General features: G+C 46.9%; 1 protein-coding gene across 1 annotated transcript in view; it reads left to right on the plus strand.

Annotated features, from left to right (window-relative positions):
* Positions 1-383: 383 nt before the first annotated feature.
* The window catches only part of LOC107182784 (dynein heavy chain 9, axonemal-like), a 66,803-nt gene continuing 55,287 nt past the window's right edge, over positions 384-11,899 (plus strand). The window contains exons 1-3 of the mRNA XM_015562596.1: positions 384-574; positions 2,699-2,863; positions 8,419-8,559. Coding sequence (XP_015418082.1) covers positions 545-574; positions 2,699-2,863; positions 8,419-8,559 — 336 coding nt within the window. The 5' untranslated portion in view covers positions 384-544. The remainder of the gene's footprint in view (positions 575-2,698; positions 2,864-8,418; positions 8,560-11,899) is intronic.

The raw sequence follows: 11,899 nt of genomic DNA on the forward strand, positions 1-11,899 counted from the left end.
CCAGCCATAGACATAAGTAAGCCCTATTGCCAGCCTGTAAGGCACCTTTGTGCAAACTAAAAAGGTGCCCCTTCCTGCAAACACTTTACTGCCATCTGCTGGAGATGTTCCGTAATGTGTTGCTGGCTCTCCCCACAGCTTTGCGTGATCCAAAATCAAACATGGTGGCCGTGGGGAAAGTCTATCACCCTCCATCCTTGTTTCCCACGTTAGGGAAACAAGGATCCCAGGACTCACACTAGCCCTGCGAGGGAATCCACCTGAATATGGCAATGTTATTTGCTATGATCTTCAAACAAATCTAGAATTCTGTCTCTGAGTGAATCTCACAGGAAGGCACCCACCTTTACCCGAGCCTTTCTGTTCCAGGTTCCTTAAAATCGGAGACAAAGAGTGTGAATACAATCCCAAGTTCCGGCTCATACTTCACACCAAGCTGGCCAATCCTCACTACCAGCCGGAGCTGCAGGCGCAGGCCACCCTCATCAACTTCACTGTGACCAGGGATGGCCTGGAGGACCAGCTGCTGGCTGCTGTGGTCAGCATGGAGAGGCCAGACCTGGAGCAGCTGAAGGTGCTTCCAGGATCCGCCGAGAAAGGGAGGCAGACAACACGCTGTCACTAGATCCCTCAGGGCGCCCCTCCCTGGGGGAAGTATGTGGGCTATTTTCTCTGGAGCTGAGCAACTGGGGCTCTGCTAGACTGAGGAGCGCCAACACCTCTAGCCACCTGGAACACCGGGGAGGGGAGACAGAGGCTAGAGTGAGCTGAAGAACCGAGGCAGACACAAACACTCATCGCAGGGCCTTGGAGGGGCTATGAACTTGCATGGCCAGCCATGAGGGCCTCCTGTCACACGTGTTCTCATGCCTATGTCACAACTAAGCAGGGTTCAATTTTGCAAGGGCATTAAAAACAGTCGGCTCATCCACCATAGGACAGTGTCTTAGCTCAAGCTTCTATAATAAAACACAGACACTTATTTTCTCACAATCCTGGAAGCTGTAAGTCCAAGATAGGGGACCGCATGTTTGGTGTCCGGAGAGACCTTCCTTCCTGGCTTGGAGATGGCCACCATGTCACCGTGCACTCCCAGGCCTCCTCCCTGTGTGCAGAGAGAGAACCTCGCTGCTGTCTCTGTTTATAAGGACACCACTCCCATCAGACCAGAGCCCCACCCGATCGACCTCATTGAACCTTATTCAACCCCTTAGAGGCCCATTTCCAATATGGGGGGAAGGGCTTCAACATGATTTATTGGGGACACAATTCAGTCCACGGCAAGTAACATCCCTGTTTTACGCTCTCTAGGCCAGATTAGATTATAAATGCATGTCCAAAATGACAGTGTATGTGAGATTGACGCCGAGGCGCCCGGCCTCCGCTTCCTGCGAGCATGCCTTTACTGAGCACACACCCACAGAGCCCAACTCCGAAGCCGGCAAGAGCACAGGCGCTCAGGCTCAGCAGGTCAAAAGCAACACCGTGTCCCTGCCCTCACAGGCTTACGGCCTAGTGGAGGGACACAGAAAATAAGAATGTAAACAAAAAGTATATGCCATGTCAGGTGGTGATGAGAATCTTAGAGAGCCCTAGACTAATTTAAACTGGGGAAGTCAGAAAAAGGTTCCATGAAGGGGTTGCATCTGAGCTAATTCCTAATTTTTTGAAATATAATTTTATTGATTTCAGAGAGGAAGGGAGAGGGAGAGAGACGGAAACATCAATGATGAGAGAGAATCATTGATCAGCTGCCTCCTGAGCACCCCACACTGGGGATCAAACCTGCAACCCAGGCATGTGCCCTGATGGGGAATCGAACCGTGACCACCTGGTCCAACCACTGAGCCACGCCGGCTGGGCCCTCACTAATTTTAAAGACCCTGGCATAGAGCATTCCCTGCAGAGAACAGCAAATCCTGGTTGTAAACTAGGATTGAGGAATGTTTTGTTTTGTAAGAAGCAGAAGGAGAGCAGGGTGGCCATGGCTCAAGCCTCCAACAGGAAGATTGTTCTTTTGTGGATCCAAAAGCAATTACCCCAGCTGTGCACGGCCAGAGAAGCCGCAGCTGCCTGAGGTTACGGCCCCAGCTGAGAGAGTGTCCAGAGCTGTAGAATAGGAACCTAACAATCTGAGAGGGAAGACGAGGTGAGATCTGCTTGGACACCAGCAACCCCCAGCAGCCTTGAGGCGAGCTCCTGCAATGATCCTGTATAAATTGTGTAAGACAGTTTCTGTTGACTTTTTTTCCAAAAAAAAAATAAGTATCCGCAGGAGACCTATTCTCTGGGAGCAGTAAAGTGGTGATAGAGAGGACCCTCTGGGGAACTAACGCTTGACCCTACCTTCTAACTATTCACAAAAATAGGTTCCGTTTCATGAACAGACTGTTGGCATTGTGCGCAGCGTTGCACAGCACTCCCAGGCGTAGGGACTGGGACTAACCCAGCGCGGGTTACTAAAGGTCTACAGGGGTCATTAGCCTAAGGTCACATGACTAGGCAATGGTGCTGTTGGGATTCAGCTCAGTTGCTCATCTCATCTGCTTATGGTCTCGATCATTCTGCTATTTTGCCTTCAGTTTGCATCTCTAAGAGAAGGGACCCCGGCCCCATAAACGTTTACTTTTACAGATCTACCCGAGAGTAGGATGCTCTGGGCTTCTATATGTGACTCCCCCTCACTTGATATTTGCAGTCGGATCTCACGAAACAGCAGAATGGCTTCAAAATCACCCTGAAAACACTGGAAGACAGCCTGCTGTCTCGCCTCTCCTCGGCCTCTGGGAACTTCCTGGGAGACACGGCCCTTGTGGAGAACCTGGAGGTCACCAAGCAGACCGCGGCGGAAGTCGAGGAAAAGGTGAAACTACCCTGGCAGCCTGAGCTGGGGAGCAAATGCCCCCCTCCCAGACCCTGCATTCAACTTTTAGGTAAAAGAAGCCAGACTAACAGATGGCTTTCCTGTCTTTCCAAGTTTCTCCTAGAAAATCAAATGACAGGATTCCTGAAATGACTGGCTCACGTTCTGTTTTGTGGAGTTCCCACCTTCTGGGAATTGCTTTTGACAAGTCACCTCCACAAATGTGTGATGAGCAGTTAAGCCTGTGCAGTGGTCTGTGCAGGGCCTGGGAGCTCAAACTTAACTCCTTGGTGAGCTTGTAGAATTGCCGGAAGGTAAGGGATCACACTGCTGTAAGAGTTGGCTGGTTCAGGCATGATTGCACCTGGAGGAAACCCCAGCTGCAAAAATCTCACATGTCTGACTTTAATGAGAGACCGTCACTGGCTTCCCAGGAAGCTCAGCTCTCCAAAGCTGTACCACCCTGCAAACAACTTGGGGTACAGCTTTCTCCCCTTCTTTCACAACATTTGGGAGGCTTTTATTTTCCCTTGTGGAGGACTAGCAGACATGACTTCCGAGGGCCAAACTCCCCCGTCCATTCCCAGCAGGCTGAGAACCTACACAGTTCTTCCCTCATTTTCAGCTCTGCTCTTGAATCAGAAGAGTATTTAAGATTCTGGTCTGAGCCCTAGCCAGTTTGGCTCAGTGGACCAAAGGGTCCTGGGTTCGATTCTGGTCAAGGGCATGTACCTCGGTGGCAGGTTCCTCTCCAGCCAGGGCCCTGGGCACATGCAGGAGGCAACTAATCGATGTGTTTCTCTCACATCGACATTTCTGTCTTTCCTTCTCTTGTCCACTCTCTTTAAAAATCAATGAAAAAATATCCTCAGGTGAGGATTAAAAAAAAAAAGATACTGGTCTGAGTAGGTTAAGTGTGTCTGTAACAGTGTCCAGGAACAATACACCTTTGAGGGTATACACTTACTGTCAGATTATTGGGATTTCTCCAAATATAAAGACTCTGTTCCAGGTAGAAACAAGGTAGGAAAAATGAAGAATGCCCTGGCCCATGTGGTTGGTTGGGTATAGTCCCATGCTCCAAAAGGTTGCTGGTTCAATTCCTGGTCAGGGTATGTGCCCGGGATGTGGGCTTGAGCCCTCATAGGAGCTGTGCAGAAGGCAGCTGACACGTGTTTCGCTCTCACATCAATCATTCTCTCTCTTCCTCTCCCTCTCTCTCTAAAAATCAATATTTTTAATCTAAAAAAAACCAAAAAGCAAAGAAGGAGAGCAACCATGGGCAGGGCAGACAAACCAGCTCAGGCCACCCTGGGATAACAGACAGCTGAGGTTTGAGTGAGAGACTGAAGGGAGGAAGGTCCAGCCTCACTAGTCTCTGGGACTCTGGTGTGACCACCAGGTTTTGCCCGTGGTTCACTGTGGCCTCCGTAAATGTAGAGAAGGGCATGCAAAGTGTACACACTGCTTACAGCAGAAGTTCCACTGCCTGGGGCAGAAGAGATGAGAGGACACTTTCCAACCCACTTCGAGGGAGTAGGTCAGAAGTGGAATTAACCATGTTGACATCTCTTCCTTCTGCCTCATTCCTTCTTTCTTTTCTTTTTCTTAATTTTCAGAAAGATGGAAGAATGACTCTTTTTTTAATATATTTTTATTGATTTCAGAGAAGAAGGGAGAAGGGAGAGAGAAATAGAAACATCAATGATAAGAGAGAATCATTGATTGGCTGCCTCCTGCATGCCCCCTACTGGGGATCGAGCCTGCATGCGCCCTTGACTGGAATTGAACCCGGGACCATTCAGTCCACAGGCCGACACTCTACCCACTGAGCAAAACTGGCTAGAGCTCATTCCTTCTTCATCCTCCTCTTTAAAATCAACAAACATTTATTGAGTGCCTGCTGTGCACCAAGCATTTATAGAATCTTTTTTTCTCTTGCTGTTTCATTTCTTGTTTGTCTTCTTTCTCTTCTCATCCATTCATCCAATAAATACTTACTTGGAGGCTGTTCTATTCCAAATTCCATGACAAAAGTTGGGGGTACAACAATGAACTTGCCGGAATCCCAGGCTTCCGGGACCTGGTCCTCTGAAGGAGAAAGACAAACAGGCAACTGCAAAGCGGTGATGAGGGCTGTGGGAGAGGAAGCACAGGAGGCCGTGAACACACAGGGAAAGCACTCAGCTCAACCAGAGGAGAGGGACACTTCTCTGTCGTGTAAAGGACTCGAGGGACAGTAGAGGAGATGGAAGTAGTCACTGGAGATGAGGCAGGAAATGTAGGCTGTTTCCATTGCAATAGACTTTGTAGACCATGCTAAGAAGTTTGGGCTTGAATGAGAGTTGGGGATCATAAAAGAGTTTTTTGTTTTCCTTTTTAGACAAGAGAGTAACATAGTCAGAGCTGTGTTTTAGAAAGATCACTCCAGATACAGTCTGGAGGAGAGCCTGGGAATGGGGAAGACAGAGAAAGTAGTGGAGGGCACAGTGATTCCGATTAGAGGTGATGGTATCCTGAGCTAAGGTTGGCAGTTGTGGTGCAAAGAAGTGGGCAAATTCAAGAGCTATGTGCAAATTCAGAGGTAGAATTGAAAAACTTGCCAATTCATTGGATATGATTACACACGGGTGGACATAAGTAGCTTTACAGTTGTTCATATGGGAAATAATACAATAAGTAATAAATAGTACAAGAATAAACTGTTTTGCATACTCTCAACTGTAAACCTACTTTTGCCCCTTTTTGTATATAGATAAAGGTGTAGTCAAGGAAATTACTCAGGTTCCAAGAATAAACATCTAGAAAAGTACTGATGCGTATAGCTGAAAAAAAAAAGAGAGATTAGAAGTGAATTTGGGAATGAGAAGAAATGATGGTTTTAGTTTGTGTTGTGTTGAGTTTGCAATGCCTTTGAGCCATTTACATGGGATTGTCACATAGGTTTGGGGGTATATGATCTTGGGCTGGTGATAGAGTGCTGAGAATCATCAGCAGGCAGTTGATCATTGAAATTTTAGAAGTGAATGAAGTCACCTAAGAGAGGTGTGTGCAATTGAGATAGGCTACTCCCGGAGCCCAGCAGGTACCAGTCAAAAACTCATTAATCTCCTCGTATAGCTTACCCTTTCCTTGCAGCCAATTAGCAGCTAAACTGAAGGACACTTCTGTCTGCAAGATTTACTCCCTTGAGCTTAAATTGTGTTCCCTTCACTCACACATGTGCATTAGCAAGAAAGACTGCCCTTTGGTGACCCTCCCTCATTTAAATGCTAAAAAAAACCCTGAGTGAAGAATTAACATGCTAATGAGACATGTGATGCATGAAGAAGCATGTAGTTCCACCACACAGGCACCAGGGCCCCGCCTCTCCATACTTAGACATCACGGTTAGACATCATCCTTCCAGCCCCAACTTCTTTAAAACTATTCCCTGGCTTTTGTTCAGGGAGCAGCGTTTCTCTTTTCCCTTTAAATGTTGTTTCCCTTAGTACACCGTTTTTCCCCTGAGTACTGTTCTTATGGTGAACTCTCTTGATTTCTATCTCGGGAGCTCCCAAGAACTCAGGATGGTTCCATGGTAAGATTTTTGCCTGACGTGTTGGAGACCTGAGTTTGGTTCCTGGCCAATGCACCAGGGTTGTATCGGTTTCTGGTGATCTCTTTTGACTTCTATCCTGGGAGATCACAAGAACCCAGGACACCAGTAATACAATAAGACTGGGAGTAGAGCATTGAGGAATACTGATACAGTTTAAGAAAAGTAAAGATGTGAAGGATAGAATGGAGCAGAGAGATGGAAGGAAAAGCAGGTAATAAGGTATCATGAAAAGAAGCATTTCAAGAGGAAGGGATGTCTAATGGTGTTGAATAATGGCGGAGAGGTGCTCACTGATTTTTGCAAAAAGGAGTTATCAATGAATTTGGGGAGAATGGTTTCAGTGAGGCAGTAGAAGCAGAAGCCTGCATTAGAATGAGAGTAAATGGGAGTTGAGAAAGGAGAAATGAACATAGACAACTTTTAAAGTAGCCAAACTATGAAATGGTAAAGAGAGAAAGGGTTATAACTTAAAGTGTAGATGGATCCTTCAAGGCATTCCCCCCTAACATGGGAGAGACTGAGCATGCTAAGATCTTAGCTGAGGGTGGGAGGATGCATGGATTTTAAGGAAAAGGAGCAGTCGCCAAGAAGAGTTGAATTAATGGGGATGGCAAGGAATAACTAATAGAATCGGGTACATAAGAAAGTCAGAGAAATATAATTTGGGTCACGATAAAAGCTTTACTTTTTATTTGAGTGTAATTGGTATATAATCTTACATTATTTACATTAGTTTCATGTATATAATATAGTGACTCAAAATGTGATGCCTTACAATATGATCACCCCACCAGTTCTAGTACTCATTTGTCACTGTGCAAGAGCTTATCTTTAGAACGATAGTTGGTTCCAATGTGATAGGGGATACAGGGCAAACGTGAATCTAGAAATGGTTCATGGGTCTCTATGGGCCGCTGGGGTAGAAGGACAGAACATTAATGGACTAGAAGGGAAAGTCTTGAAGGATCCATGTACTCTTTACATTACAATCCTTTCTCTCTTTACCATTTCTTAGTTTGGCTACTTTAAAGAGTTGTCTATACTCACTTCTCCTTTTGCAACTCCCATGTACTGTGCTGAGAGAGGGAACAGTGGTGAGGTAGAGGACTTGGGGAGAAGAGTGAAGGTTTAAAATAGTTGTTGCAAAAAAATGAAAGTTGACTAAAGACACACAGAATAATGGGCAGCATTAAGGACCCAGGTGAGCTTAAAAGTATGAATCTGTGATAACACCAAAATGATCAATTATGTGATTTCTGTTCACTTCCACACCCTTCTGAGAATTTTTTGTCTTTTTATTACTGAATGTAACCAATTTACATTTATTAACATTACAGATATAGTTAAATATTTCTACTATTTTAATCTGTGTTTTCTATTAACCAGGCTTTTTGTTTATTTTTTCTCCTTTCTTCCTTTTTCTTTATCCTCCTCTTTTATCCTTTGCTGATTTTAAAGTTACTCATTATTTCATTTATATATAAAAATATTTCATTATTTATGTGACTTGACAATAGACATATTAATTTAACAAAGCCTAAAATTGAGCAATATATCTAGCCTCTCCAAAAATAATGTAAAGGTTTTAGAACACTTTGATCATCCTCTCCCATCTTCTGTTGCTGTTTTTACATGTTAGTTCAACCAACGACTTCCACACTGGTTGTGACTTTTTTATAGAAGTTTTTTTTTATTTATATTGGACATATACTTAAGAAATGGTGCACGAGGCTTGCACGGCCCACATTGCCCAGACACAAGGGCTGACACTCACCCCCTGAAAGATGGTTACTCTGAGCTCCGTTAAGGAACGCCACGGCAGCTTTCCAACCCTCAGCCACTCTCCCGATCGCAGTCTGTCCCACCCCACACACAGACTCTGTGACTCACACAAGCTGATTCGCAGGAAGCCCTGGTTGGCTTGAACAATGGACACCATTTCTTTTTCTAACAGGTCCAGGAGGCCAAGGTGACCGAAGTGAAAATCAATGAGGCCCGCGAGCACTATCGACCGGTGGCCGCCCGCGCCTCTCTGCTCTACTTCATCATGAACGACCTCAGCAGGATCCACCCCATGTACCAGTTTTCCCTCAAGGTGACTCGCACCTGGAGCTTTTCACATAATCGTACCAAAGCAGCACAATATGGCCGGCGCCGTTCCCCATGACAGCTTACCATGAGCTTTCATTAGCTGTGGCAGGTCTCTAAGATCAAATCCAGGAGAGCAGCTACAGTGCCTGCACACCTGTATTACATCCTCATCTCTTTAGCTGGGGCTTTCACAGCTCATTGGTGATTCGGCTGGAACCGAGGCAGAACCACACCAAGTCCCGGCCTCGCTCACTCAGTAAGCGCACATGACATGGCAGCCACTCGCTCGCAGAACGTGTGGGAGAGGCTACCGAGGCATGTTAGAAGTAATCTCCGCCCCCAAAGAGCTTAAACTAGAATGTGTGTCATGCACATCCATTAACACCAAAGCAGGCAATGATAATAGACCAACTTCAAATTACTTTTCTTATTACCTTCATATCCCAAAGCTACCATTTTATGGCTTTTGAATTATTTCTAAAACCAAAGGTGTTATCAAATTATAAGCGGTGACTAAATTTATCTTACTCATGAAAAATAAAGACACATAAATTTTCAATGCATCCCTGAAATTGTAGATTTCTCCCCTAGGACATTCACCAGAATTCAACAATTGAAGAGGCATTAGCCAGTGGTAGAGCATTTCTGAACAACTTTATTTGATTTGACCCAACAGAGGACATGCACACGCACACATATGCCCCCCGCCTACTCACTCACAGGGGGAAGGGTTTATACCAGCGGTCCTCAAATTACAGCCCGCGGGCCACATGCAAATACAAATATTGTATTTGTTCCCTTTTATTTTTTTTTACTTCAAAATAAGATATGTGCAGTGTGCACAGGAATTTGTTCATAGTTTTTTTAAAACTATAGTCCAGCCCTCCAATGGTCTGAGGGACAGTGAACTGGCCCCCTGTTTAAAAAGTTTGAGGACCCCTGGTTTATACACACAGACACACACTCAGAGCGCACAGGTCATTCTGTGAAGCCCAGTTGTACTATGGAGACCACGGTGTGGGGATGAGTGTGCAGCTGAGAAATCAACGGGCCGCTAGCACCTGGGCCCATTTAATGGGAAATGGCATGTCACCATTTCCCACGCCTTTCCCTCACTCAGAGGCTGCAGATGAGCTGAACTGTGTTTGCAGTATGTTATGCCTTTAAAAAAAGTTCAATGCTTGGCCTTATATTCAGGTCAAAACATATGAAAGATTATAAAATACTTAAAGGCTGTCTCAAGCTAAGCCGCGTAACCACGGGATCACCTCCCAGTTCCAGGCGCACTTGCCGTTGAGCTCAGTGACTGCCTGGAAGGAAGAAATCACTGGAGCCCATGAAAACGTGTGTGCAGAATCCACTGCAAATTGTTGTCAGCACCCGCACCCCGGTGTGGGCTCGTCATTGGAAGCTCTATTTATAAGAGGGTGGGATTTGGGGTCCCATATTGTGCTGCAGAATCGTCAAAAACAGTTCATAAACCAGCTCGATCACTGTAAGCAGGTTTAACACTTTCTAATAAGGAGCAGAAATAAGTGTCTTCAAAAATAGTGGAACAACAATAACTTAGAAGCCTTGCGTGATTTGAAGGAAAGTAGCTACCGGCATTTCCATGCTCGGCATCTGCCTGCGGCTGGATCTCACAGTTCCTGTCCCGGCAGAGAAAGGAGAGACCTTCTCACAGTCGGAAGACCACGGCGAGGCCAGTGTGCTCATAGACTTGCAAAAACTTCAAAAGCCAGGTTTAGTAGGAACTCGGAAGTTTATAACATGGGTGAGGTGGAACTTGATGTTAAAGTAACCTTTCTTTAAAACTCAGCCAAAGGCTAGGAGAGGGTTAATGGGACGCACTCGCAGAGGCCAGGGTGTCCCCCTTGGGAAGAGACCTCACTAAGGTTTCCTGCAGATGCAGACGCAGATGAGGGAAGGCCCGCTCCCTCTGTTGTGTGCACGAAGGGCGTGGGGTTGGGGGGGCGGGGACGGCGAGGCGCAGCTAGAGGAATAGCACTTCTCAGCGGATGGAAAGGTAAGAAACAGGCAGAAGCAGGTAGAACACACTGGAGACCCAAACTGTTGACCTGTTTTCCTTGGGCCTCTCAGAGAGCTTTTCAAATACTTTCATTGGTGACAAAGATTTTAAAAGAAGGGTATTTCATACAAGTCCTAACTCTGGCTTCTCCTGAAAGTCTGGAAGGTTTGGCAGTACTGAGCTCACGTTCCACGTAGCATGAATTCGCTGAAGCTGGGGGGGCTGCTCCCTAGACAGGCATGGTCCCCCCCACCCCCTGTTGCCACATCCCTACCCCCACCTGTTTGTCTTACACGCCTGCCCCTGAAGTCCGTGTTCACCCTGGGGCCAAGGCAGCCCCCCTGCTTTGCCTCAGCTCTTTAGGCCATTGGCAGGCCTCATTCCTTTAACAGATCTTTTCAGTGTCTGTTTGATGTGAAGAGCTGGGCTGGATTCTAGAAAGATAAGACAGTTGGTAAGGCCTGCCCCCACCTCAGCGTGCTCTCCATCTGGTATACAGGAAAAGGAAAAAGGTATCTAAGGGCCCTAACGGAGCAACAAGGGCATTAGAGCCGAAATAAGATCTGTGGGCAGGAGAGACGCCTGGAGGAAGCACAGTCAGGCCCGGCGCCAGAGCTGTCCAAGCGCCGGAGGTAAGAGGAAGAGGAGGGGGCTTGCCAGGACGGGAAGGACAAGGGCCGGAGTCAGTCCAGCGCGAAGAACATGCTCCATGTGCCCAGGTTTTCAAAATGTCTTTAGATCTTTTCCTGAATTGTGAATCACGTTGCGGAAACGTAGTAACTGGAGACTCTGACTGATCACTGTCAAGTGGAGTTTTAGGGGAAAGCCTAGTGACCGCTGGGGGGAAAGGATGCCCTTGGTCTCCATGAACTGAGAAGCCCCCCCCGCCATGCTGCTGGGGAGCATCTCCAGCTTCCAGCCAGCCCGCCCTGCAGCCTGGAGCCTGGAGCCTGCAACCTGCAGCCTGGAGCCTGCAGCCTGGAGCCTGGAGCCTACAGCCTGGAGACTGCAACCTGCAGCCTGGAGCCTGGAGCCTGCAGCCTGGAGCCTGCCACGTGAGGGCGGGCATCACAGTGAGCTCAGAGGCCCTCGCCAGGATCATCAAAGCCCAGTGGAGCAAAGCTGCAAGGACGTCTCGAATAAGAGACACATGGAACTATGGACGAGGGAGAGGCATGCGTACACCCCCGCCCCCATTTGGCGGATGAGGAAATACTGAGGCGCAAATCTTACATGTTCTCCACTGGGTTTCAGACGCCTGGTGTTAAAAGCCCGAAGAGTTTTTTCTTCTTAAAGCAACAAAACAAGAATAGAG

Source organism: Myotis davidii, unplaced genomic scaffold (genome assembly GCF_000327345.1).
Source record: "Myotis davidii unplaced genomic scaffold, ASM32734v1 scaffold37, whole genome shotgun sequence".
Lineage (NCBI taxonomy): Eukaryota > Metazoa > Chordata > Mammalia > Chiroptera > Vespertilionidae > Myotis > Myotis davidii.